General features: G+C 44.5%; 1 protein-coding gene across 3 annotated transcripts in view; it reads right to left on the bottom strand.

The window, feature by feature from the left end:
- Positions 1 to 232: 232 nt before the first annotated feature.
- WNT4 (Wnt family member 4) overlaps positions 233 to 25,926 on the bottom strand; it is a 175,491-nt gene continuing 149,797 nt past the window's right edge. For all 3 annotated transcript variants that reach the window (XM_073585502.1, XM_073585503.1, XM_073585504.1), the window contains exons 3-5: positions 9,905 to 10,036; positions 5,195 to 5,337; positions 233 to 1,671 (exon numbers count right to left, since the gene is read on the bottom strand). In XM_073585502.1, the coding sequence (XP_073441603.1) occupies positions 1,204 to 1,671; positions 5,195 to 5,337; positions 9,905 to 10,036 (743 nt within the window). In that variant the 3' untranslated portion in view covers positions 233 to 1,203. The remainder of the gene's footprint in view (positions 1,672 to 5,194; positions 5,338 to 9,904; positions 10,037 to 25,926) is intronic.

The raw sequence follows: 25,926 nt of genomic DNA on the forward strand, positions 1-25,926 counted from the left end.
AATAATGTCCCTTAAAGACAGGACAAGGAATCTTAGGTGGGTCACTTATGACTAGTGTTGTTCTTTAATGGGAATCTATCAGTAGGATCAACCCTCCTAAGCTGTCTACATGAGCATATAGGTTATATAAAGCTGATTAAAATGTTACCTTGATATCTGCGATCCGATGTGTTATTCCAGAGAAATCCACATTTTTCTTAATATGTAAATGAGCTGTTAGTGAGATGTCTGTATGTCTGGCCCATAGATCTCAACAGCTCATTTACATATTAAGAAAAATGTGAATTTCTCTGGAATAAAACGTCAAATTGTAGATATCAAGATATCACTTTATTCAGCTTTCTGTGACCAACATGCCCATATAGACGGCTTGGGAGGGTTTATCCTATTGACAGATTCCCTTTAAGTTAGTTCCAAGGAAGCCGTTTTGCCACCTTACTGAATAACTCATCTATTCAGCAGGAAAATTAGAGAAAATGGAAAAAATTAAAAAAATTCTACTTAAAATTACGCGTACAGCTTTGTCTATTCACTATCAACTATCTTCAAGGAATGAGATATGTGAAAATCCTGTGTAATGACCTCATACTTGGCTTAATAATCTTTCTTTTACAGAAATATTTGTAATACAAAAACATGAATATATATATTTATATACATCAATATAGATATAAAATACCTATGCTAACATTTTTTGTCTCCATTTCAAAAATATAATGAAATCTTTTTTCATTCGTTATTTTGGTCATTTGGTGGAAGTTAGTTAAAAGTCTCTGGAATAACAAGGTGGATAGTGGTCATCCTATATAAGTTTCTCTCGAAAAAAATTTAAATTCTGTTTTTTATCTTATTTTTTTTGGAGTTCCGTTCCTTCAGCAGATTTTGTGGATCATGTTTTTTTTTTTTTAGGTCTCCATCCGTCTGGAAGCAGCAACACAAAGTCATTTCACCACATGTAGAAAGGAAGCACTGACTTAAAATCTCAATGTTTGTCGGCAATAAATAAGAATGAGGATACAAATATACATCAATGATATCTGGGGACTTTAAATATTCTTTTAAAAAAAATCCATTGTCCCTCCTTATCATTTTTTTTTTGCAGTTTTTGGAGCTTCACCTGTGTTGGTGGAAGGAATGACATCGGTGGTGTGTACGGAAGAGAATTGTCCATTCTGATAAAATAGGCTACTGATTCCAGTCTGATCACCGACACGTGTGCATCTCTACTACTTTGTGGCACTGTTTACATTTGACAAAGCAGCACCAGTGGAATTTACAGCTGCACCTTTCTGTAATTTCAACTTCTTCCGTGTTGAACCCTCGACCGCAGCACATAAGCTCACAACCATCAATAGCCTTGGACGTCTTGTTACATTGCCGGCCAGTAGTTCCTAAAACACCATTTTTTATATCGTGGTCACAGAAATCAGGACTAGAATCTAAATATACCAAGTCCTCGTCTGTGTGTGGTTTAAACTGAGAATTTTTGGGGACCAAAACTTTAGTTGTTCCAATTTTTTTCTGCTCTACTTCGGTAGCTCCATCAAATTTTTCCTTCAGAACATTCCCAACTTTGCGAAATGGAGGCATTGCTTTCCAACAGGTTTTCACTTCACATGATCCAGAGACACCATGACACTTGCATTCCACCCGCATGTTGTTAAGGACAGCCTACAAAAAATATGGCAAAAGTTCAATTGACTTATCAAATATGGGCAAATATGCACAACAGAAATTTGTACATGAATGAGAAGCAGAGTTGGGCAAATTTAGTTAAGTGAATTTGAATTTTGTTTGAAAGTATTCTCCAGAATGCAAATCTTGTGTAATTTGCCCCATGTAAATTCAGCAAAATGGCAGATGGTAGGTCACCATTTTGCTGAACTGTAGAGGGTCATCAAAAGACTAAAAAAATATTCTCACCTTACCGCTCACGTCTTGGCTACCACCTCTGATTGCTCTCCCCCATACAGTCCTCACTACTTCTTCTTACTGCCACTGCGGACTGAAACTCTGAATCTTTTTACGCTAGGTCGCAACCAGCCCCAGGATGTTTATGTGCATGCATGTCATAAAGACGCGGCGGTGTTGTCGTGAGGTCAGGATAGCCACAGCCACCTTACGGAGCACATTCTAGGTTGGTAATTCCAGCTGTGACTATGTCTCGGATTACCCTGTGCAGTGGCCGGAAGTCCTGGCATAGTAGGAAGATGCCCACGGTTTCAGCTCATACCGGTGGTAAGACGATGTGCCGAGGATTGTACAGGTGACAGTGAGCAGTGGAGGTAAGCGGTGAGATGAGTTTGGTTGTTTTTTTTTCAATCCGCATCTTACGTTTATTATGTCCTGGGGCTTTTTCAAACCCCAGAACTGAATAAGAGACATTCAATTTGCTGAGAATAAATTTGCTACAAATCAAATTTCCTGGTAAGTTCGGTGGATTTGGCGAATCCACCTAATCTTTAATAAGAAGAATTAGAAACATTTAGCTGAACATAAGAGTAATTTACATTATGGAACATTAAAAAAATGGACACAAAATCTGTAACCTACTCTTAAGACCCCGTCACACTAAGTGATATCGCTAGCAATATTGCTATAACGTCACTGGTTTTGTGACGCAGCAGCGATATCGCTAGCGATATCGCTATGTGTGATACTTACCTCCGACCGGCTCCCCCGCTGATTATCGCTGATCACGCGAGAACGTCCTGGGCCATTTCTGATCGTCAGCTTCCTGCTGTGGCGATGAACGACGCGTGGACGCGGGCGGAAGGACGTCTTCATCGCCTCGTCTGACAGGTAAGTAGCGACCGCCGACCGCTGCTGAGATCTGCCTGTTTGGCAGCTCACTAGCGATCACTTAGCGATGCACCAGCGATCCTGACCGCGTCATATCATTGTCGGGATCGCTGGTGCATTGCTAAGTGTGACGGTACCTTAAAAGAGGTTTTTTACCTAAGAACATTTTCACCTACTACTGAAGTGATATAACTATTGACTGATTATTGGGACATGCCAGAACCATTGGGACCCCAACATATTAATGGAGTAGTGAGAGAACATGAAGTGTGCTAGCACAAGTAGGGGTGTTGCAGGTATTGGGCCTTTGGTTATCATACATTAAGTCCTTAGTGGGAAAAACTGGATCTCATGGGATAGAGTGGGGTCAGACGATCACAGCGTTCGATGACACATACACCTGCAGCAGTTAGAATGGCTTTGCTGTCCTATTAGTAGTTCTGGCTTTGAGTGCTCTGTTGCTGGAAGGGATAAGCTGCTTAGTTGGACTCCTGAAGTTTTCTGTCTCTATTATATCAGCTGTTCTGAGTTTGTTACTCTCTGTAGGTTTAAGAACCCACCTCTTGGTTTTCTTCTTTGCCAGTGATAGTTTACCACTTCCTGGTTTTGAGTTGAAGAAGTTCAGTGTTAGTAGCAGGCATTTAGAGTGATTTTCAGGAGAGTTCAGCATGGAGTTGGTTTGTGCGTTTTCCTTCCTATTCGCTCCCATTTGGTTTGTCACACCTACACCTCCCCTGCTTCCCACTCTGTTGTTTTGTGAGTGTATTTGTATGATTTTACTCCTGTTTACCCCAGTCTGTCAGGTTTCTGTTATCCTATACACTTCCGTCCCATACCTCCCTGGGTGGGGGAAGGAACAGATAAGTGTTATTATAGAAGCATAGCAAGGTAGGAAACCCCGGTGTCTCCACCATCAGGAGTGTGATGAACAAAGCAGGATTTAGTGCTCCAATGTTGAATAGCAAGGCCTTTTAGTATGATAATGAGATAAGGCCCAAAACAGAACTTCAAAGCTTGAGTAGGAGCCACGCCAGCATGGGGCAGGATGGGGCCTGGGGGCTTCAATTAGAATATACCTGTCAGCTAGACACAGAAATACACATCCATTGTCTCTCCCAGCCGCCCCGACTCCATCCTAGGATCATGGATTCTGAGCACATCTTTCAAGTTTTGGACTCATGGAAAATATCCGAGTGACCTTGAGGAAATCGTGCATCTGGCAGTGCGACTCCTGAGTTGGTGAGGGCTCTGGGACCTGAGATATAGAGATTGGCCCTCCACAGCGACCCAATGGGGCCATGTTTGCTCTCCACACGACAGGCAAAACAAACCGCATCCACTGGTACCTCTCATGTCCTGATCCGATCATGCTGGTGAAAGTTACCCCCTTTCTTACATATTAGGAATAAGTTCTGCAGGGAGCTAAAGGGTGGAGATAATTAGCCCACCCTCTGACACAGGGGGAGGGACCCAGAATGCTTAAGAACAACAGCACATGGCGGAGACACTCACTCTCTCTCAGAAGAACCATACGATGATGATCTAACAAGGAACTGGGGACAGATCTGCCACGGGGAGCAGCGGCCGCGCTTTGGGGTCTGTCTGGCAACTAAGATTCTTGTACCTGTGGACTGCAGAGCTCCCGGCACCCACATGCAACCTACAATCTGGTAAATTAACCTCCAGCTTAATATCTCTAAGTCTTGTACCCTTATTGTTATATTTTACTCTGACTGCAAATCCACTGTAATTCCATTGTATAGCTTACTGTATATTTCTGTAATTATCTAGTGTGCCCTTAAGGCAATTAAACCATAAAATTAATCTTGGGCTGATGCTTTTACTCTGATTACGAATCTTAGAATACCCAGCGGGTAACAGGACATCCTCCCCGGCGGCCATTTGCTCTAGGTGCAGTTCCCTTACTGACCTGAGAGACAAAGGGAGCGCCGGAGAGCTGTGCCTGTGCAGTTACGTCACATTGGTGACGTGGGAGGAACGGGTCCTGTTCCTCCACAAGGAGTAATCTAGGGAATAGGGATAGCCTATAGTTCCTCTAACTCGAGGGTCAGAATAAGTGCCCATTGTTCCTTGCAATAACGTAACACTGGAGTTAAACTGCACTATAAGATGTCTCACAATGGTCTCTTATGATGGAATCTTTTCTTTGGAACATGTCGGGGGAAAGAAACAGCGGTGGTTTCTTAGCAGGAATATCTCCATATTTAGATACGCTAGATTATTTTTAAAAATCTTTTCACTTTTTATTTAGTTACTGTTTCGATTTTTTTGAGAAAACAAAAAAAGCTCATTGATTCAAAAATTTCCAAATAGTCAGTGACTAATAGTTTTAGCACTGCTTAGACAAAAACTCAGTGAAACAGTCAATTACCTTACGTCCTGCTTCGTTATTGTGAAGGTTCATTAGCGCTCTACTGGACGATGCACCTTTGCTTCTTTCTCTTACGTCTACAAATGACTGTGAAAAGGCCACTCCGTAAGCAATATTATCCGAACAACCAGACCATTGGAACCCTGTAAAATGTCAAAAAAGAACATTTTCCTGAGAATACTTTCTGTCTGAAGCATTGCCAACATTTACATGCAAAGAATGAGCCTGCAACATTTTACACAAAAATTTTCAAAATTACTATGTACATATGTACTGTATGTATTATGTATTTAGAGAGAGCGGATATATGGCAAACTCCACTTTTTGTCTTATTACTAACAGACTAAACTCTAAATAGTATAGCATTTTAGATTTCTCTTAAAGGGATTTTGTCAGTTGGATCATCTGTCCTAAACCGTCTATATGGGGATGTAGGTCATAGAAAGCTGAATAAACCTTGAGATATGAGATCCAATGTCTTAAGGCCCCATCACACACAACGATGTCGCCAGCGAGATCGCTGATTTTGTGATGCCACAGCGATCTCGCCAGCGATATCTCACTGTGTGTGACACGGATCAGCGACCGGCCCCCCTGCCGGGTATCGCTGATCTGGCAGGATCGTCCTGGGCCATTTTTTGATCGTTGGTCTCCCGCTGGCCAGCACGCATCGCTGCATGTGGCAGCAGGAGAGCAACGATCAGCGATTATGCACGCCGGTTTCCAATGTAAACAGCGGGTATCTAAGAGCCGCCCGGCTCTTGGTTACCCGCTGTTTACATTAGAAACCAGCTTGCACGCTGGTTTCCAAGGTAAACAGCGGGTAACCAAGAGCCGCACGGCTCTTAGATACCTGCTATTTACATTGAAAACCAGCTTCCTCGCAGGTCCTGATCGCTGGTGGGGCTGTCTATGTGACAGCTCACCAGCGATCAGCTAACTATGTCCCAGCGATCCCATCACGTCGGATTGTTGGTCGGATCGCTGGGACATTGATGCATGTAACGGGGCCATTATTCCAGAGGAATCCACATTCTTCTCAATATGTTAGTGAGCTGTTTAGATCTATGCACCGAACATAGATCTCTCTGATCTCCAGAGCTTAATATGAATGAAAGGGGGACTTATCAGTGTGAGACATGTAAATCAGGAGAGCCGACTGTCACTCATTACTGTCTCATGCCCTTTCATATAAAATAAGCTCTGGAAGCAGAGTAGGGGAGAGATATAGATCTACCCATAGATGTTAACAGCTCATTTACATATTAAGAAAAATGTGAAATTTTCTGGAATAAGTCATCTGACTGTAGATATCACGGTATCATTTTATTGAACTTTCTATGCTCTTCACGCTCATATAGACAGCTTAGGAGTGTTGAATCCTACTGACAGATTCTCTTTAGCATTATCTTAAGTGTATGATCAATGATTGGACAAAAACAAAAGTTTTTCTGTATATCATGTTTATGATATAAAGTATCATTTTGGACCCAATTAGGTTAATGCCCCCTGAGTACCCTAAATACATTATTACATTTCTACATATGATTACACAGGGCACAAAGCTATATCCAAAATGTATTCATTTTCTGTATGTGAACTCCATCCTGGAACACACACAAAGGCCAGTTTCATAAAAAAAGATGTAATAACATAGGTATTTTTGTAAGGTAGGAAAAAAATGTTAGGGGCATAGATATTAATTGAAGAGGTGTAGGTAGAGAGGTAGAATTTGCACCTGGATCCTGGTGCCTGAGCGATCCAAAAACTTTAAAAGCTTTCTATGGACTTTGGTTTTATACTTAAACTTGTTTATTCTCATAAGCAGGGCCATTGCTCTAATTCTGGAAACACCACATCAGTTAATATGATAATTATCTGGGTCATTTATTTTTCTATAATATATTAACTAATTTACCCTCAGGTCAGGAAGCAGTGTAATAACATTCACAGGAGCAGCTAGGTGTGAAATTGAAGAAACAGGCACCCGTACACAGAGAAGGGCATGAGAGTCTGGTGCTAAATTCCAAATTTTTAGCAAATTAGTACATCATTTTTAAAGGGCTTTTCCACTACAATATCTAGTGGGCAGATCAATTTAAACCTTGGAAATAAGGGTTTGTTCAAATACCTTGCGTTTCCAAATGTGCCTGTGAACAGCGCTATTGAAGTCCACTCATCCCCATCACAGCCTCTGATGTCCGGTGATGTCACGTCCAGAATTGGAAGCTGACCTGCTATCACCGAGGTGGGATGCCGGGTCAGCACCCTTACAGTGTATCACAAAAGTGAGTACACCCCTCACATTTTTGTAATTATTTTATGATATCGTTTCATGGGACAACATTGAAGATCTGACACATTGATACAATGAAAAGTAGCCAGTGTACAGCTTGTATAATACTGTAAATTTGGTTATAATTAACTCAACATACAGCCATTAATGTCTAAACCGCTGGCAACAAAAGTGAGTACATCCCTAAGTCAAAATGGCCAAATTGTGTACAATTAGCCGTTTTCCCTCTCCGGCGTCATGTGACTCATTAGTATTACAAGGTCTCAGGTGTGAATGGTGAGCAGGGGTGGTACATTTTGTGTTATCGCTCTCATACTCGCTCATACTGGTCACTGAAGTTCAACATGGCTCCTCATATCATAGAACTCTCTGATGATCTGAAAAAAAGAATTGGTGCTGTACATAAAGATGACCGAGGCTATAAGAAGTTTGGCAGCACTCTGACACTGAGCTGCAGCTTTGTAGCTGAGACCATGTAACAAGACAGGTTCCATTCAGAACTGGACTCGCCATGCTTGACCAAAGAAGTTGAGTGCACGTGCTCCGCATCATGCTGCAGATGTTACAAGGGTGGGGAGTATGCCTGTCAGTGCTCACACCATATGCCGCACACTGCATCACATTAGGCTGTATGGTTGTCGTCACAGAAGGAAGCCTCTTCAAAAGATGATAAACCTGAATACCTGCAAACAGTTTGCTGAAAACAAGCAGACTAAGGACATGGACTACTGGAGCCATGTCCTCTGGTCTGCTAAGACCAGGATAAATGGATTTGGTTCAGATGGTATCAAGCATGTGGTACAGCAACCAGGTGAGGAGTACAAAGACAAGTGTGTCCTGCCTACAGTCAAGCATGGTGGTGTCGGTTGTGGGGAGCTACAGTTCATTAAGAAAATTATGAATGCCAACATGTACTGTGACATAATGAAGCAGAGCATGATCTTCTCCCTTTGGAAACATGGAGGCACGGCAGTATTCCAACATGATAACAACCACAAACACACCTCCAAGATGACCACTGCCATGCAAAGAAACTGAGGGTAAAGGTGATGGACTGGCCAAGCATGTCTTCAGATCTAAACCCTACTGAGCATCTGTGGGGCATCTGCAAACAGGAAGTGGAGGAGAACAAGGTATATAACATCTACCAGCTCTGTGATGTCTTCATGTAGGAGCGGAAGAGGATTCCATTGGCCACTGGTGAAGCTCTAGTGACCTCCATGCCCAAGAGAGTTAAGCCAGTGCTTGAAAATAATGGTGGCCACACAAAATATTCACACTTTGGGCACAATTTGGCCATTTTCAATTAGGGGTGTACTCATTTTGTTGCCAGTGGTGTAGACATTAATGGCTGTGTGTTGAGTTATTTAGGCGACACATCAAATTTAGGCTGGAGTCACACTTGCGAGTGCAGTGCGAGAAACTCGCGCGAGTCTCTCGCATCATTACCCGACACTGCTTCCGGGACTCAGGACCGGATCGTTCAGCTGCATAGAAATACATGCATCTGCACACTCCAGTCCCAAGTGCCGGCGGCAGTGCCGGGTATTGATGCGAGAGACTCGCATTACACACGGAAGTGTGACCCCGGCCTTACACTGTTATACAAGCCGTACACTGACTACTTTTCATTATATCAAAGTGTCAGATCTTCATTGTTGTCCCATGAAAAGATATAATAAAATATTTACAAAAATGTCAGGGGTGTACTCATTTGTGATATCCTGTATTTATAGAAGATATGGTAATACTGGATATGCGCTACCACCTGCTAATGGGACCGCTAACTTTACTTTCCCTTTACTAGTATTTAAAATTTGTGGCAGTAAATTCAGAGGAATTTGTATCTTAGGTTACGTTCACACATGGTTTTTCGAGACCTTACAAAATCATGCGTTTTCAAGCAGAAACTGATTTTGGAAACCCTTATTTTTTGAGTAGTTTTTTTAGGAGTTTTCCCCTTCCAGGAGTGGTTTTGAAAATTTTTATTAGAGAGTTTTCCGCAGAACATTTTTTTCCTTTACAAATTTTCATTTCATGGGATCCATCAAGACCTGCTTCAAAAAAGTGACATGCGTTTATTTTTTTTTTTTTATACCAGGTGTTTTTCAAAACCCCTTCCAAGAACAAAATGCTCGAAAAAATCCTCAAATGAACAGCAAAGTGGATTTCCTATAGAATTTAATAACATGAGTTTTTAGAACATTTTTGACGTTTCTTTTTTAGGAGAATTTTGAAACAGATGCACCTTTAAAAAAACTCAGTGTGAACATATCCTAAGAGTACAGAAGATACGCAGCTTACCCAATTAGTAATTTGGGGGAATAACAGCAGGATTATCTCCAATTTATGTGCTTGTGAGCAGTTTCAATCCAGTCCAAATGTACATGACAGTACACCATGTCTGTATTTACCTTGAGGGCTGACGCCATGGACAGTCCTATCACAACCACATTTCTCCAGGTCTCCACTACTACATGCCCGGGTCACTGCAAATGCGACTCCCGCTGAAGATATTGCATACACAAATGCTGCTTCTCTGGTGCCTGCAATAGAGAAAAAAAACACAAAAGTCTAGTTATACAATATACATGATCTCTAAAAGGGACTCTGTTAGCAGCATGATGTAGGGGCTGAGACCCTGGATCCAGTGATGTATCATTTGCTGGTCTGCTTGTTGTTATTTATATATAATAACTGTTTTCTCTGCTGCAGATCTAGCAGATCTTGGAATGCTGAGCTCTATATAAGCTGCCCACAACACTGTCAGCTTTCTGTATACACTGTATATTGACAGAAAGCAGCCAATCAGTGGTGATGGTGTGGCTGAACCAGGAGGCACGAGATAACTAGTAGTGATAATCTCCTGCTGATAAAAAACTGATTTTATTGAAGCAGCATCACACAGCCCAGTAAGTGACACATCACTGGAATCAGGGTCTTAACCCCTACATCATGTTGCTTTCAGATTACATAGCAAAATCATGCTGACAGATTCCATGTTGTATAATGAGATTACAGTTTAGACAATTTACAGTGGAAATTGGATGGTCATTAAATGCTCCAAGGTAGGCTGTAGGCATAATATGAAGCTCATGGCCCTGATGCACATTCTGTAACAGGACCGCCATCTTACCATGTGTCATTTATAACATTGGTGTCTTCTCTTTTGGCAAATGGCCTTGAAGCCCCTCAAGCATCAGGTGTGACTGCTTCCTCTACACCCCATATAACTATGCCCCTGTCTGCCTTTATGTGTAGATACTGCTAAGGCTAGTTTGACACTAGCGTATTTTACATGCAGCGCACGGCGCCACTAAGCCCCGCCCCCTGCCCGCCCCGTCCGGTCATTTCCTCCTACTATCGCACACGGCTGCATGCGATCTGTGCACCCTATCTTTAGCATAGGGTGCGCAGACCGTATGCTGGCCTGCGCTAGTAGGATTTTTGCGTGCGCTGTGCACTTTTTAAGGTGTGCCGAGCGCGCCAAAATGCAACATGGTGCGTTTGGCGCACACCTTCAAAAGAGCGCAGCGCACGCAAAGATCCTACTAGCACAGGCCAGCGTACGGTCTGCGCACCCTATGCTAAAGATAGGGTGCACAGATCGCATGCAGCCGTGTGCGATAGTAGGAGGAGATGACAGGACGGGGCGGGCAGGGGGCGGGGCTTAGCGGCGCCGTGCGCTGCATGTAAAATATGCTAGTGTGAAACTAGCCTTAGACCTTAAAAACTTGACCCCAATATCTACTCATACGTGAAACTAACTAGTAATTCCAAGCATAATCACAATTCTCACTGCGCTTTCTGAGCCATGAGTTCACAACCACATATCTGTGGTAGTCATTTCCTTTACCCTACAGACCAGTGATGAAAAACATAGATTTCCGACCACAAAACATTACTGAATGGGACACAAGCTGATCATTTCATTCAGAGCCGGTGCCAGGGGATGAATCTGTACTCAAATGAATGGGGAAAAGTTGTGTTTGTTCTTCATTTTGCTTTTAGCTACTATTTTGGAATCCTGGGCTCCAAAACAAAATCTATTGCAGGACACCCTACCAACCATATCCCATTTATATTACTAACGTCCTGTTATGCAAAGTATTTGACCCCCCCCCCATACTGCTATGAATAGCTATGGGCAAATCAACAACAAAATCAATGGACAAGGTCTTGAAATCGAGGATGGAGAAGATATGGCTCTACATAGTTTGGTGTTTTCTTTGGTAACATATGGATGCAAAACCTGGACGATAAAGAAACAAGACAGAAGAAAAATCAACGCCTTTGAAATGTTGAAATGTGATGCTGGAGAAGGATGTTATCAATACCATGGATGGCAAAAAGGGCAAACAAATCGATTTTGGAAAAAATCAAGCCAGACATGTCACTGGAAGCGAGCATCACCAAGCTATGACTTGCCTATTTTGGACACATCATACGAAGAAAGCAATCACTAGAGAAGGACATCATGGTCGGAAGAATATAAGGAACAAGGTGAAGAGGAAGACCAGGAACCTTGAGGGCTTGATATTATCAAGATAACGGCGGAGAAGACCCTGGTGAACCTATCTAGGCTTACACAAGATCGATCTTCCTACAGATCAATCATCGATCAAGTCACCATTAATCGAGATCGAGTCAAAGGTTGTTGAAAAAAATAAAACAAAAAACTGCTATCTCTGCACCAACAATACAGTAGCTACGTCTCTGGTGAAAATTGTGGAGGACGTTAGGCAATGCCCGTGGGCAGGGGTAAGTGGTAATCCAGAGATGGGCTTCCTTTCTTTTTCTTTCCCTTGGTTACCTATATATACCCTTTGATGCTATACATAACAAATGACAACCAATATGAGAGTTTTATTGGCAGCCATACTGATTGTCACACGATAGTTTTATTATGAATTTTCACATTTATTCAGAAGACTTCTGGCCTACACTGATATACTCCACCATCATTGATGATGACCCCAGACAGGAGATGAACGTTCTTAGACTTCTAGTTAATATTTAACATCTTTTCATTTACATTTTTTTTAAAATTCTGTGGTTTTGGTGAGGATTCGGGAGACATGCAGTCTTCTTTCCAGGGGTTTCAAGATCAACTTTTTTAATTCTCCTTTTTTTTAAATGCAAAATATCATAGAAAATGGAGGTTTAAAACTGAGATATGTAGTAGTCAAAGCATTGTTTCTCTGTCCACAAAACATTGTAGCAGCTGTCCAAGTTTACGCTTGCAAGAAACTTTTCCAAATATTTATTATGTCTAGCTCATCGAAAATTTTTCACTGTAAATTTAGATGTTTGCTGTTTCATTTATCATCGTGTCCTCCAGATACCAGCTAGAAATCCCAGCGTATTGCACAGCTCTACATTTCATTTCCGGAACTTTGAGTTATAAAAAAGCTGTAAAATGTTAACAAAATATTATATTTCATATATAGAATATTAAATTTCCATTATTAGACTCAAGCTGTTGTTAAACATAAAACATACCATGGGATATTTATCTAAACTGATCTAAAGAAAAAGTGATGAGGTTACCACTATCAACCACTCAGATTCCAGATCTAATATTTAAAGGGGTTGTCCGAGACTTTAATATTAATGGCCTATCCTTAGGATAGGTCATCAATGTCTGATCAGTGCAGGTGCGACACCCAGCACCACTGCTGATCAGCTGCTCCTGGTGTCCTTGGCGGCTGGAACTGCTACGTTGTGGAGCTGCACCACACAACCCTGTTGACGGGATACTAGCCCCGGCCTATCGCATGCTTGTGGTCACATGACCCCCAACTCTCAGCACCGGAGAATCCACCCAGGGTGCAGTGAGCACAATGTGAAAATTCACAAGTGACTTGTAACTTTAGTATGTACAAACACTTTGACGACTCTGTCCATGACAAGAACCATCATGCAATTGTCACCATTTATCCAAAATTTTTATCCCCACCCATGGGACATCTTTGCTCCCCATCAGCACAAGAACAGCCCACAAGACCTTCTAGAAATGCTTACATGTATGCGTATACCCCATCCTCTCCGAGATCTACATACAGGACAATCGCACTAAATACACTCAATATGGGACAATTGAAAGGCATGTACTTCCCTCTAAATAAAACTTTTTTTGGAGAGTTAGGTGACAACCACCACTACAGATTCAGCTTTCATGGCCTCCTTAAAGGCCTAGTCATATAGCAATACATCATCAACCCTTTGCATATCATCATAACAAGACAGATGGCCTTGAACATTTGTAAGCAGGTTGTGGGATGCAGTGACGGACAGGAGGCAGAGCAAGGGTTAAAAAATTTAACAGTTTAAATTTAACAGGGGGTTAACTCCTCACAGGGAGATAAATGGTTAAATGAGGGTTAAACAGTTCAATGGCAAATAATAGGCAAAGTTATTGAGCAATAAACAAGATAACGGCAGTTCTTTAAATCACTTATCGTGTCAGAGGCTTCCCAGCCCACAACTTAAGCTTTGAAGTCATTAGCGCCAACAACGGCTGACGCGGTGCTGTTCCAGTGGGGACCTGCAAACAACGGTCCATCTTCTGGCGGCAGCGGTCGGTCTCCAGCACCTTTCATTGAGCCTCTAGTCCATAAATTGCTGCGACCAAAGCAAACAGGGTCGCAGCGCTGAGTCCAATGTGGCAAGGTAGGCCGCAAATGTCTGACCAGTACTGCGGCACGGATACAGTACTCACGATCACGGAGACCATGTCATCTTGCTCTCTGGTAACTACCAGGCACATAGCACCTCGCTCTCTCAGGCTCTTAAACTTTCATGCGGCGCTCAGCTGAACAGTGTTCCCGGCTCTCTCCCTGTTACTGCGACAGGCTTTGGCAGTGTCCTGGCGTATGGCAAGCCCCGTTTTGTCTCAGCCCTGCTGCGCACCCCGCGGAGCACGCTTTGCACACACCTGGCCTCTCTCACAGCTGGCGGGAAACTGCCCAATGCTGTGCTTGCTTTCACTTTTATCCGCGCCCCCAGCTTCCGAGTCAGAGTACCTGTCAGGGCCTTTTTGCCTTCCCCTGGGAAACAAGGGATGCAGCCTCAACAGTTCCGGACCTGGCACAGCACAAGTACCAGCAGCCCAGTCTTCCTCCTTACACATTAGTACAGAGCGGTGAGAGCTTTTCTAGGTTGTTATCCAGCTTTCTTTCCCAAAAGAAACGATTAAATAGATATCCTACATATTTTTATTTTTGGGGTGAAATATTTTTTAATATGGGATCTGAGTAGTAAATGCGTCTCGTAATACAATATGTTCACTCATATTCAGGGCCCATGCATTAAATAACCACCTTAGCAAATATTATCCTCCATCAGTTTGCTTGGGAAGATGGAATGTGTTATCAACTTTATGGTAACTCTGGATTTAGTCCCGTCTCTCACCTCTACGTCTCTCCTGTGGATACATCCTGTCAACATAAGTGGGACTACTTTGGTGGTCGTAGCTGACTGGTAGCTGGTCCACACTGCAAATAATCTGGCATAGTAGAAATAAACCTGCCAAAAACAAGCCCCAGTCTGAGCTATTGTGGGGACTGACTCTCTTCCAAGTCAGTTGAGGTTAACAGCAGGCTCGTGTGTGTCGTTTTGCACTGTGGTTGCCTAAGAAGAGAAGACTTATATTCCAGTATCGCTGGCATTTCCAGTCTGGAATCTCACACACCACAAGTCTTTCCCCCCTTTTTTTTCACATAACCCCAAAAAAAACAACCAGCATCGAACAATAAGGCAAAGACTTATAGACTGGAGTTCTACATGTAACCGATGTCTCTTACCACAAATTGACTTGTGCGTTATGCCAGCTTAGAAAGCAGAGTTGTGCTAGACCCGACCTACAATGACGGACACTGTTCAAAGGCACTGTTTATACAAACACATCTGCTGTAACTATGGGAAAGATCTGTGGTCCTATACGCATCAGCAATGGGAGAATTAAAACTTATACATAGTCAGTGGGAATCACCAGGTAGATGCCACGCAGCCCGTGCGACCTTTGGAGAGAAGGGCAGTGGCGTAATTTCAACCTTATGGGGTCTCAATGCAACATCTCCAACATGGCCCCCAACTATCTTGGGTCAATAATAGTATACTATTAACCTTTTCATATGGGCCAAAGAGATTTTTTTGGACCCCCTAACCTCTAGGGCAACCCCTAAACCTATTATAGCATTCAATATGAAAGGGATTGGAAATCCAGTGAGGCTTATGTGGTAAAATTCAGAAAAAACTTTATTATCAAAAATGAATAAAATTCAAAAACAAGGATGGAATCACCAGCAGCACACTGACCAACGCATTTCGGCTAAGGAGCCTTATTCGTGTGTGTAAGGCTATGTGCACATGTTGCGGATTTTGATGCGGATCCGCAGTGTTTTTTGCTGCGCGGATTTGCATCAAATCCGCAGTGTAGTGCACAGGCAATGCTAGTCTATGGTAAATGAAGAATTGCTGTGCACATGATGCGGAAAAATCTGCGCAGATTTGCAGCGTTTTTTTCTCGCAGCATGTCAATTCTTCTTGCGGATCTGCAGCAACGTTTTCCAGTCTGGCACATAAATCTCTCTCTCTCCTCCAGAAGCAGAAGGGAGAAAATACACAGATCCAATACCACCGAACAAATCCGCACCCCAAAATTGCATTAAAATCCGCAGGAAATCCGCGTTTTCCTTTGCGGTTTCTGCCAAGAGAAGCGGATTTTGTGCAGAAAATTCCACAGACTAATCTGCAACATGTGCACATACCCTTATACTTGCGACACACGTCTGGCATGCGTGTGCCGCATCAGTACCACAAGGACGGGCGCCAGGGAAGAAACGTTACAGTATCCGCTGTTCCCCAGCCCCGGGTACTGACACGGCTCTCATCATTCTCCCCTGCTCTGCCGGTGATTGGCACAAGCAGGGGAGAGTGATGAGAGCCTTGGTCAGCACCCAGTGCCGGGAAACAGCGCTTACTGTAACGCTTCTTTGGCGCTGATGCGTGTCACATGGATGACATCCATGTGTATTATGTGCATGCACATGTGCTGGATGTCTTGTGGCCCGTGGTGACATTAAAAAAACGGACCTGTTAGCGTGTTTTGCCCATGGACACACGGTCCGTGCAAACATACTGACATTTTCACAGACCCATTCACTTGAATAGGCAAATAGCGCAGCGTTCCTCCCGAGTCTCTCCGCATGTCTGCCCAATGGTATAAAATTCTGTGACACACTCATGGTTTCAATATGATCACTGCAGCCCTAGATGAATTCATTGAGATGTAGTTCATAAAATGGGGTCACTTATGGGGGGGTTCTGCTGTTTTGGCACCTCATGGGCTCTCCCAGTGGGTCATGGCACCTGCAAACCATAACAGTAAAATCTGGTGCTCCTGCCCTTCTGAGCTCTACCACGTGCCCAAACCGTGGTTTACCCCCACATATGGGACTTCAGCGTACTCAGGACAAATTGCACAATAACTTTTGGGGTTTAATTTCTTCTGTTACCCTTGGGAAAATAAAAAATTGTGGGTGAAAAGATCACTTTTGTGAAAAAAATATGATTTTTTTTATTTTTATGGCTCTATGTTATAAACTTCTGTGAAGCACTTGGGGGTTCATAGTGCTAGTCACCACACATCTAGATAAGTTCCTAAGGGTGTCTAGTTTCCAAAATAGCATCACTTCTGTGGGGTTTCCACTGTTTAGGCACATCAGGGGCAATCTTAATTTCAGCCAATTTTGCGTTGAAAAAGGAAAACGGTGCTCCTTCCCTTCTGAGCTCTGCAATGTGCCCAAACAGTGGTTTGCCCCCACATATGGGGTCTCAGCATACTCAGGACAAATTGTACAACAATTTTTGGGTGCAATTTCTCCTGTTACCCTTACAAAAATAAAAAAATTGGGGGCAAAAATATCATTTTGTGGAAAAAAAATATGATTTTATATTTTTACGGCTGTACGTTAAAAACTTCTGTGAAGTACTTGGGGGCTCAAAGTGCTCATCACACATCTAGATAAGTTCCTTAGGAGGTGTACTTTCCAAAATGGTGTCACTTGTGGGGGGTTTCCACTGATTAGGCACATCAGGGGCTCTCCAAACGTGACATGGTGTCCAATCTCAATTCCAGCCAATTTTGCATTTAAAAGTCAAACGGCGCTCCTTCCCTTCCGAGCTCTGCCATGCGCCCAAACAGTGGTTTACTGGCATATATTGTGGATCAGCGTACTCAGGAGATATTGTACAACAACTTGTGGGGTCCAATTTCTCCCTTTTACCCTTGGTAGAATAAAAAAAATTGGATCTGAAGTAATTTTTTTGTGAAAAAAAGTTGAATGCTCATTTTCTTAAACATTCCAAAAATTCCTGTGAAGCACCTGAAGTGTTAATAAACTTCATGAATGTGGTTTTGAGCACCTTCAGGGGTGCATTTTTTAGAATGGTGTCACTTTTGGGTATTTTCTATCATATAGACAGACCCCTCAAAGTGACTTCAAATGTGATGTGATCCCTAAAAAAATGATGTTGTAAAAATGAGAAATCGCTGTTTAACTTTAAGCCCTTATAACTTACTAACAAAAAAAAAATTTGGTTCCAAAATTGTGCTGATGTAAAGTAAACATGTGGAAAATGTTACTTATTAAGTATTTTATGTGACATATCTCTATGATTTAAGGGCATGAAAATTCAAAGTTGGAAAATTGCAAAATTTTCAAAATTTTAGCCAAATTTCCATTTCTTTCACAAATAAACGCAAGTAATATCAAGGAAATTTTACCACTATCATGAAGTACAATATCTCACGAGAAAACAGTGTCAGAATCACCGGGATCCATGGAAGCATTCCAGAGTTATTACCTCATAAAGTGACAGTGGCCAGAATTGTAAAAATTGGCCTGGTCATTAACATGCAAACCACCATTGGGGGTAAAGGGGTTAAATTAAAAAATAATATCTGGAAATTTTTTAGTTAAAAAAAAAATGCTTTGAAAGCTACTAGGAAAAATTAGGTGTTTTCAGTTCATTAAAATGGTGTGCATGCAACCAACCAAGGTCCTGGAGGTTGCTCCTTCAACTACATTCTATGAGACATAAATATCATGAATGTGTAAGGTGCGCAGGGCGGTAGTCATGGGCGAGGGCCTGCTGTGTTCCTACACCCAGGCACCCTACAAATAAATGGAGTCACGATTCTCCTGTGCTATGCATTTTGGTCGCAGGACTCTGCTGTCTCCGACTCTTCAACTTCAGGAACGGTCGCATACACATTGGGGGACATCAAATTCATTTTATATTAAAGAAGTTTACTTACCTGTCCATTTTCATCATATTCAAACACGCAGTATTCGGCACAAACTTTTCTGTTTATAAAGTCCATAGCACAGCAAGTTCTGATGTCCGCTGTTCGCTCGCCCTGAGCTATCTGTTGTGAACTATCTCGATTTGACTTCTGAGTCGAGGCTCCCTCTGGTGGTTACTGTGGGTAGTGGAGCAGGCCGAAGTCTGCCACCTGACGACGATGTTTGGAAATCAGGGGTTACTGACTGGGGTATTTAAGTGAGCAGGCTTCCTTCAGTGACTGCTGGTGATTAGTTTTCTTCCTGTGCATTCTGAGGTCTGCTGTCTCCTGCCTGATCCTGCATTTTTCAGTTAAGTTGTTCATTTGCTAATCCTTTGCATCTGATCTGGTTTTGCCTCTTTCTGCTTTGCTGTGAGGGTTCAGTGTGCTCCCTGCTAGGGCAGTGCTGGACCCCGCTCCATATGTTACAGCTTGTGTCAGTTTGTTCAGTCCCCTGTTATATTAGTCTCTTTTGCTTTGCTGCCAGTTCATACCAGAATGCTGATATAGTGGGGGAGAGGTCATGAGACCTCAGTGTTTTTTTGGACATCAGACGTGTTGGATTTTTAGGGTTTTTGCGTGATTGCAGACAGTGTCTTTCCTTTCCTATCCTATCTAGTCAGTTTGGGCCCCATCATTTGCTCAGTCTGTTTTCTGCCTGCGTAAGTGTCTCATCTTGTCTCACCGACAATATATGTTTGGGGGCTATCTATTCCTTTGGAGTTCTACTCTGGGGCAGTTTAGATTTCACCTTTCTTGCTTTAGGCTTAGTTAGCTCTCCGGCTGTGCCGAGGCGTCTAGGGTATCGTAGGTACGCCCCACGGCTACTACTAGTTGTGTTGTTAGGATCAGGGGTCTGCAATCCACTAAGTTACCAACCTTTCTGGTTTCCTGGTGGCCTAGCCTATTCCTGCCATCCTCTTTGGTGACCAGTTCATAACAGCTACCCCTTTCCTGTCTGGCACATCTGACCCCAGGGATATTCCATCCAGCTCCGCAGCTTCCATGCGTCCCTTCCCAGCTCCCTTATGCGATTCCCAATCCGACTATCTCTCCTTGGAAGATATTGAGGCACGCTTCTCAATGCCTCAGAGACCACACTCACCCCCTCTTGGCACATCTCTGCCGACCCTGCTTCTCCCTCTGCCATCTGCTTCCTGCATTCAGTGGTCACGTGGTACCGCTCATTAAACTCATGAACATGTGCATATTTGTGAGTTTAATGAGCGGTACCACGTGACCAGCTGAATGCAGGAAGCAGACGACAGAGGGAGAAGCAGGGGCTGCCGCTGCAGAGAAGACCGTGCGCCAGGAGGGGGTGAGTATGATGGGGGCAGAGTGATTTTCACCTGTCCTGGTTCCATCGCCGTGCATCGCTGTGTCTCCGGGTCCTCCTACTGTCACTGCAGAGATCCGGGAGACAGAGTGGTGAAAGGCAATGGAACAGGGACCGGTAAAAATCGCCGATGCCGGGAGCTCAGGACACCGGCACCTGGCCCCCAGCGACGGAGAGGTTAGTATGTCATTTTTTTTTATTGCAGCAGCAGCAAGTAAGGGGTATTTATGGAGCAACTTATGGGGCAGCATTAACCCTTGTGCAGCAGCATATTATGGGGGTATTTATGGAGCATCTTATGGGGAAGCATTAACCCTTATGCAACAGCATAGGGGGGGTATTTATGGAGCATCTTATGGGGCAGCATTAACCCTTGTGCAGCAGCATATGGGGGGTATTTACGGAGCATCTTCTGGAGCAGCATTAACCCTTGTCCAGCAGCATATGGGGGGTATTTATGGAGCATCTTACGGGGCAGCATTAACCCTTGTGCAGCAGCATATTATGGGGGTATTTATGGAGCATCTTATGGGGCAGCATTAACTCTTGTGCAGCAGCATATGGGGGGTATTTATGGAGCATCTTCTTGGGCCAGCATTATCCCTTGTGCAGCAGCATATGGGGGTTTTGTCTATGGAGCATCTTCTTGAACCACCATTAACCCTAGGCTAATACGTGAGTCAATACGTTTTCCCAGATTTTTGTGGCAAAATTAGGGGGTCGGCTTATACACGGGTCGGCTTATACACGAGTATATACGGTATATAATCAAATATGTATATATATATATCTAATATATAAAGCCCAAAGTGTGTATGTATGTATGTATGTGTGTACTGTATGTATGTGTGTATGTGTGTATGTCCGGGATAGGCATCCGCATCGTCACAGCTCCAGCCACAAAATTTGGCAGTCACACGTTTGGACCCCGAGAGCATCCTAAGCTATGTTGTGAGGCGAAATTTTAACCCCGCGCGTTCCAATTCACCAAACAATTTTTCCCCTATCTACATACTGGGGGAAAAAGTGTGTGCGCGTCAAGACCCACCCCTCATTATGATGTCATAATGCCCCTATTTGCATACTGGGGAAACAGTGTTTGCGTATCATGCCCCGCCCCTCATTATGATGTCACAATGGTTGCCATGGCGACGCTGATGTCATCAAGCCCCGCCACTCATTATGATGTCATAATGCTTGACTTTGGGATGGAGGATGTGTGATGGGTATATGGGCACTGGACAGTGGGATGGAGGATATGTATGACGGGTATATGGGCACGGGACTATGGGATGGCGGATATGTATATGGGCACGGGACTATGGGATGGAGGATGTGCGATGGGTATATGGGCACTGGACTATGGGATGGAGGATATGTATGGCGGGTATATGGGCACGGGACTATGGGATGGAGAATATGTATGACGGGTATATGGGCACAGGACTATGGGATGGAGGATGTGTGATGGGTATATGGGCACTGGACTATGGGATGGAGGATATGTATGATGGGTATATGGGCACGGGACTATGATATGGCGGATATGTATGATGGGTATATGGGCATGGGACTATGAGATGAAGGATGTGTGATGGGTATATGGGCACTCAACTATGGGATGGTGAATATGTATGACGGGTATAGGGGCACAGGACTATGGGATGGAGGATTTGTGATGGGTATATGGGCACTGGACTATGGGATGAGGGATATGTATGACGGGTATATGGGCACGGGACTATGGGATGGCGGATATGTATGATGGGTATATGGGCACGGGACTATGGGATGGATGATATGTATGATGGGTAGAGTTGAGCGAAATGGGTCGAAAAAATTCAAAAGTCGCCGACTTTTAGCAAAGTCGGGTTTCATGAAACGAAACCCGACCCTAGGATGAGGTCGGCCACGAGGTCGGCGACTTACGCGCCAAAGTCGCGTTTCAAAAGTTTGTTTTGCGCTCTTTTTCAGCCAATCAGGATCCACGGACACTGTGGGCAACGTGATGACCTAGGCACGGGTCACCACCATCTTTCAGAAGGGCATGCAAGTGATTGGCTTGCTTTGGTGGGCGTCACAGGGGGTATAAAAGGGCGTGCACACCGACCGCCATCTTACTTCTGCCGATCTTAGTATAGGGAGAGGTTGCTGCTGATTCTGTAGGGAGAGCGTTAGGCAGGGAAGAAGACAAAAGAACTGCTTCTGCTGCTAGCGATTTGGCCTGCACAACACACAAGTCACTGTGTGTGCAGTGCAAGGGGAGGCTATATTGTGGTGTATCAGTGGTGTTGGTTGTTGGGCTGCCTTTTAAGGCTTCCTGACACGCTGGCATTGCTGTTTACCCACTGCTCCGCAAACTGCTTTTTTAAAAGCAATCCAATCTCCCTTATCCTCTAGTCACTTTTGTCACAGCTGTGCCATCGAGCGTGTCACATAGCGCTCAGATATCAGTGGGCCTCACACAATCTACAAGTGTCCAGTGTCCAAAAGTGTACGCAGAGATTCAAAATCTCCATTATCCTCTCGTCACTTTGGTCACAGGCAGCTGTGCCATCGAGCGTGTCACATAGCGCTCAGATATCAGTGGGCCGCACACAATCCACAAGTGTCCACTGTCCACAAGTGTACGCAGAGATTCAAAATCTCCATTATCCTCTCGTCACTTTGGTCACAGGCAGCTGTGCCATCGAGCGTGTCACATAGCGCTCAGATATCAGTGGGCCTCACACAATCTACAAGTGTCCAGTGTCCAAAAGTGTACGCAGAGATTCAAAATCTCCATTATCCTCTCGTCACTTTGGTCACAGGCAGCTGTGCCATCGAGCGTGTCACATAGCGCTCAGATATCAGTGGGCCTCACACAATCTACAAGTGTCCAGTGTCCAAAAGTGTACGCAGAGATTCAAAATCTCCATTATCCTCTCGTCACTTTGGTCACAGGCAGCTGTGCCATCGAGCGTGTCACATAGCGCTCAGATATCAGTGGGCCTCACACAATCCAAAAGTGTCCACTCTCCACAAGTGTGTGCAGAAATTCTAAATCTCCCCTGTCCTATAGACACCTTGTACCTTGTTTTACATTACTCTATAGTTTGTTGGATTTTGTCTACATTTCTACCAAAAATGAGGAAGGCTGGTGGAAGAGGCCGTGGAATTGGGCGGGGGTTGGCAGCTGGTAATGATGGTGTTGGTGGTGGATCTGATGGTAGTGGCAAGAGCAAAATAGGACCGAATGCAGGAGGTGCTGACCCTGCGTCATCGTCTGGCTACATAAGGCCTCGAACGCTTAGTTTTCTAGGAGTTGGCAAACCGCTTTTAAAGGCAGAGCATCAGGAAAAAGTTTTGTCTTACATTGCTGACTCAGCCTCCAGCTCTATCGCCTCCTCTTCTTCAGTTGTAAAAAGTAAAAGCACTGAGTCGTCATTGGAGGCTCATGTTCATGAACCACACCTTTCCTTGTGTCCTTCACCCCAACCAAGATTGAAGGATGATGCAGGCCATACTACTGATTACTCCATGGAGCTGTTTTCACATACCATGCCTGAATTATCAAGTCAAATGGTGAATTACCCAGGCCAAGATGAATCTGACATGGAGTGCACTGATGCACAGCCGCTGATGGATGATTCTGCTGGTACATTCACTCAGAGCACTACATTGTCCTCGCAGTGTACAGAGCCAGATTTTGACCCTGATGAGACTCAGGTGCCCCTTCCCGCACACTATACCACCATACACGGTGACACAGAGAAAGGTGCACATGACATAGAAGAGGAGGTGATGGATGACCCAGTTGTTGACCCAGATTGGCATCCATTGGGGGAAGACGGTGCTGCTTCCAATAGCTCAGATGAGGAGCATCCACAGCAGACATCGACATCGCAACAGCTGTTATCTGGCAGGCCCGGAGCACTCCAAAGACAGGTTCCAAACATCAAAAGAGTTGCTGGACAGCTTGTCCAGAGGGTCAAAAGATCACAGCGTGCTAGGCCGCAAAATGTCTGCCAAAGTAGGAAGAGTGCAGTGTGGCACTTTTTTGAACAAAATCCTCATGATCAGGCCAAGGTTATCTGTAAGAAGTGCGCAAAGACCTTTAGCCGAGGGAAAAATCTGAAAAATTTGAATACCAGTTGCATGCTTAGACATTTAACCAGCATGCACTTGCAAGCGTGGACACAACACCAAACCTCAAGTGCCACATGTGCAACTGATCACAACGAAGGTAGTCAGCAACGCTACATTGTTTCCCCCACTGTAAGCCCACCGGTTAGCACAGCAGCAAATGTTGAGGTGTCGTTGCAAGGCCACAGCAGTCAGGGAATCCCACTGTTATATCAACGAAAGACTGATTCTAGGCCATCAGAAAGAACACCAACTCCATCACCATCATCAACCCTCTCTCAGTCCGCCCTGTCCACCGCTACTTCCACCATATGCAGCTCTCAAGTCCAGCTCACCCTCCCAGACACTATGAGTAGGTCAAGAAAGTACTCAGTCTCTCATCCGCATACACTGGGTTTGAACGCCCACATTGCCAAACTAATCTCGTTTGAGATGATGCCCTTTCGGTTGGTGGAAAGCACAGCTTTCCGCGAACTCATGGCCTATGCAGTACCACGCTATGACCTACCCAGTCGCCACTTCTTCTCTCGCAAAGCCATCCCAGCCCTCCACCATCATGTGAAAGACCGCATTGTCCATGCACTCAAGCAGTCAGTGAGCGGAAAGGTGCACCTCACAACTGATGCATGGTCCAGTCGGCATGGCCAGGGCCGTTACGTGTCCATCACTGCGCACTGGGTTAATGTGGTGGATGCAGGGTCCACAGGGGACAGCGGTGGTGGGACAGTGCTGCCTAGCCCATGGTATAGGAAACAGTTGGCTGTAGGCGTTCGACCCTCCTCCTCCTCCTCCTCCAGAAGCGAAAGCTCGTCCACAGAGCGCAGTCGTACGAGCACTCCATCTGCAGCTGCCACTGTTGCACACGATGTGTCCCCCTATCGAGCAGCTAGTGGAAAGCGTCAGCAGGCTGTGTTGCAGATGATGTGTTTGGGCGACAGACACACCGCCGAGGTGCTGGCCGAGTACTTGAAGCGACAAACTGAGTCATGGCTGGGCAGTGTACATCTTGAGGCAGGCAAGGTAGTTAGTGATAACGGCCATAATTTTGTGGCAGCCATAGCCCTTTCAAAACTCAGCCACATACCTTGCTTGGCTCACACATTGAACCTGGTGGTGCAGTGCTTCCTCAAAAATTATCCTGAGATAACAGCCCTGCTCCAAAAGGTGCGAAGACTGTGCGCGCACATCCGCTGGTCGCCTGTACACTCCGTTCGTATGCAGAAGCTGCAGCGATTGCTCCACCTTCCCAACCACCGCCTCATTATCGACATTGCAACAAGGTGGAACTCCACCCTGCACATGGTGGAGCGGCTGTGCGAGCAGAGGCAGGCCATAATGCATTTGTGGGAGGATACACGGCCAGGCACTTTGAGAGCAGACATGGAGTTGACAGGCGTGCAGTGGTCGAAGCTGAAAGACCTTTGTAAAGTCCTTCAGTGTTTTGAGGAATGCACACGGCTGGTAAGCGCAGACGACGCCATCCTAAGCATGAGCATCCCACTTATGCGTCTGCTCATGCAAACTTTGACGCACCTTAAGGAGCAGGCGTCTGCAGCCAATGTTGATGAGGAGGAAGAGGAGGAGGGAATCCTTGATGACATTCAGCCATTGTCTGCTCAGGGACC

This window comes from Dendrobates tinctorius, unplaced genomic scaffold (assembly GCF_039654945.1).
Source record: "Dendrobates tinctorius isolate UK_male_01 unplaced genomic scaffold, ASM3965494v1 ptg000086l, whole genome shotgun sequence".
Taxonomy (NCBI): domain Eukaryota; kingdom Metazoa; phylum Chordata; class Amphibia; order Anura; family Dendrobatidae; genus Dendrobates; species Dendrobates tinctorius.